Source organism: Phoenix dactylifera, unplaced genomic scaffold (genome assembly GCF_009389715.1).
Source record: "Phoenix dactylifera cultivar Barhee BC4 unplaced genomic scaffold, palm_55x_up_171113_PBpolish2nd_filt_p 001978F, whole genome shotgun sequence".
Lineage (NCBI taxonomy): Eukaryota > Viridiplantae > Streptophyta > Magnoliopsida > Arecales > Arecaceae > Phoenix > Phoenix dactylifera.
In genome coordinates, this window is record NW_024069260.1 from 47,439 (window position 1) to 50,705 (window position 3,267).

Sequence of the window (3,267 nt, forward strand, 5' to 3'; positions counted from 1 at the left end):
GCACCCTTTAACTGATCAAATAAGTCATCAATTCTTGGTAGAGGATACTTGTTCTTTATTGTTGCTTTATTTATCTCTCGATAATCAATACATAATCTCATACTACCATCCTTCTTCTTTACAAATAAGACTGGAGCTCCCCAAAGTGAAACACTAGGTCTGATGAAACCCTTATCAAGAAGATCCTACAACTGCTCCTTTAATTCTTTCATTTTAGCTAGAGCCATTCTATAGCGGGTCTTAGAGATTGGTGTAGTACCAGGAATCAAATCAATTGCAAATTCAATTTCTCTATCTGGTGGCAAGCCAGGAAGGTCTTCCGGAAAGACATCAGGGTATTAATTCACTACTCGAATATCTTCCAATCTTTGATCTGATTGTCTGGTATCAACCACTGTGGCAATATCCGCCATACTCTCCTTTCTAAGCAGCCGCTTAATTTGCATAGCGGAGACAACTCGAGGGGAGGTATAAGCACCACTCCTTACGAAGCTGAATTCGGTATCTCTGGGGATCTGAAAGTTTACCCATTTCTCATGGCAGTTAATGGTGGCAAATTGTGATGCTAACCAGTCCATACCGAGGATTATGTCAAAGTCATGGATATCTATAACTATCAAATCAGCAGGCAAGTCTCTACCTACAATCTGAATCGGACAAGTCTTGCAGACCTGGTTACCAATCATTCCGCTCCCGGCAAGAGTGCTAACATGCAGATCATACTCTAATTGCACATAAGGCAGGTCATGTTTTTGCACAAATGTAGATGACACAAAAAAATGCGTAGCACTAGAATCAAATAATGTATGAGCATAAATAGAAGCAACTGGCAATGTACCTGACACCACAGTGTTGGATGCCTGAGCATCCTGCTGAGTCAGTGCATAAATACGACCCTGTGTGTGCGGTCTCCCCCCTTTCTGCTGCTTAGGAGAAGGCTGAGCTGACTGAGCCGGAGCAGGATAAGTTTGCACTTGCTGGGTTCTTGTAGTTTGAGGCCTCTAAACTGATCGAAAGTCCTGTTGAGGACACTCAACTACCTTATGACCCTGCTGGCCGCATCTGAAACAAGCACCGGATAATCGTCTACAGTGTTCAGTCTTATGCATACCACCACATGCATCACCCTTATGCTTCTCTTGCTGAATAGTTTTTCCATAAGATCCTTGCTTCCCTGATTGCCAAGATTGATTATGAGATTTTGCAGTCTTGCTAGAATTCTGTCCACTGCGAGCATCATAATCTCTGCTTCTCTTCTTTTGTTTCCTATCTTTGGCATCATATGTTTCTTTCCAGACAATTTCCAGATTCTTAGCCCTGTCTACCAGATCATCATAGTTCGTCGAGTGTATTGCGGCCAAACTCCAACGTAAGTGAGGCTTCAATCCTTCTTCAAATCTTCTCATCCGGGACTCTGCATCCATGACGAGGGTGGGAGCAAACCGAGATAGCCTGTCAAACTCTGCCTCATAATACTCATCCACAGTCATAGTTCCTTGATTCAGATTGAGAAATTCCCTCTCTAGCTCCCTCAGACGACTGGAGGGAAAATACTTGGAGTAGAATGCGGTGCGGAATCTTTGCCAAGTAAGTGCCTCCTGCTCGGGTGCCAATGTGCGCTCCACAAACATCCACCAATGATGAGCTCAGTCCTGAAGCATATAGGTGGCAAATCTGACCTTTTCTTCATCGGTGCACTCCATTTCCCTGAAGGCTTTCTCCATTTCATCTATCCAGGTTTCGGCCTCTTGAGGACTAGTAGTGCTTTTAAAAGCCGAAGGTGCCATTCTCTTGAATTCTGCAATACTCCTTCTTTGCTCAGGAGGAGCAACATCCTGCTGGACTGGTTGCTGAGGTTGTTGCCTCTGTTGGCGTACTAACCCGAAGACCTCCTCGATCAGTTCGAGCACCCGAGTTTGATTTCCGGCGGCAGCATCTGGAGTTGATTGACCCTAGGCCCCTGAGTTATGTGGTGCCTCGCCCGCTTGGTTAGTGGGGGCTCTTCCCCGAGAGCGCCCAACCATCCGATTCAAGGTACGGACACGACGAGGCGGCATTCTGATTCAGTAAAAATATATAAATGTTATAAATTTATCCAAACAGAATAATACATAATAGTTAACAAAACAAATGAATATTATCCCCTTATCTGGTTCCTACCCATCTCTCAACTTTCCGACGAATCCTAAAGATCCTAAAATTTAAGCTCCATCCGACTATTTCAAACACAATCCCTAGGAATCTGAAATCTGAGCTCTGATATGCTGTCTGTTCTCAGTCGGAGTCGACTCGCAGTGTGCCGGAGTCGACTCGAGCATGTGCCAGAACTTCTGAAATACTTGGAGTCGACTCGTAATCTTCCGGAGTCGACTCGAGCTTCAGACTTTAGTTCAAACTGAGTTCCAAACTTAGCCAAAATGTATTGAACCAAAGCTAGAGACACTTAAGCATAAATTCACAAATATTTGGCTGAAACACTAGATTGAATTCATTAGTATAACATCAGATATACTCAATTGCTTTGAGCTCATCAAAATCAAATAGGATTATAATCAATCACTCTACATCTTCAACTACAAGAGTTCTTTTGTTGAACACTCTGTATGCCCTGCTAGATGTAGAGTATTCTAAGAAGATACCTTCATCTGACTTGGCATCAAATTTACTTAGATCCTCCTTGCTATTGTTTAAAATGAAACATCTACATCCAAATACTCTAAGATATTTAGCAGTTGGTTTCTTATTCTTTTAAAGTCCATAAGGAGTTTTTTTGGTTATAGGTCGTATTAAAACCCGATTTAGAATATGGCAAGCAGTACTTATAGCATCAGCCCAAAAGTACTTTGGAAGATTTGACTCGCACAACATTGTGCGTGCCATTTCTGCCAAGGTCCTATTTTTCCTTTCAACAACCCCATTTTGTTGAGGCGTTCTAGGTGCTGAAAATTGATGTGAGATACCATTTTCATTACAAAATTCTTCAAAGTGTTGATTTTCAAATTCAGTTCCATGATCACTTCGAATTGCTATTAAGGTGAGCTTTTTTTTAGTTATGATATTTTTATAATATTTCAAGAATGCTGAAAATGCTTCATTCTTATGTGCAAGAAATGAAACCCATGTCTATCTTGAAAAATCATCTACTATAACTAGTCCATACTTTTTCTCTCATAGACTTGCGGTTCTAGTGGGTCCAAATAGATCCATATGTATGAGTTCAAAAGGCCTAGTGGTTGATACTATATTCTTTGATTTGAAGGATGATTT

At 41.6% G+C, this 3,267-nt stretch overlaps 1 protein-coding gene across 1 annotated transcript; it reads right to left on the bottom strand.

Moving 5' to 3' along the window:
• Positions 1–338: 338 nt before the first annotated feature.
• Positions 339–1,631, bottom strand: LOC120109276. Its single transcript, XM_039123038.1, has 3 exons — positions 1,444–1,631; positions 1,041–1,317; positions 339–947 (listed from the first exon to the last, which is right to left on the bottom strand). Exons 1-3 carry the CDS (start codon positions 1,629–1,631, stop codon positions 339–341), a joined length of 1,074 nt encoding a protein of 357 aa, XP_038978966.1.
• Between the last annotated feature and the right edge of the window lie 1,636 nt (positions 1,632–3,267).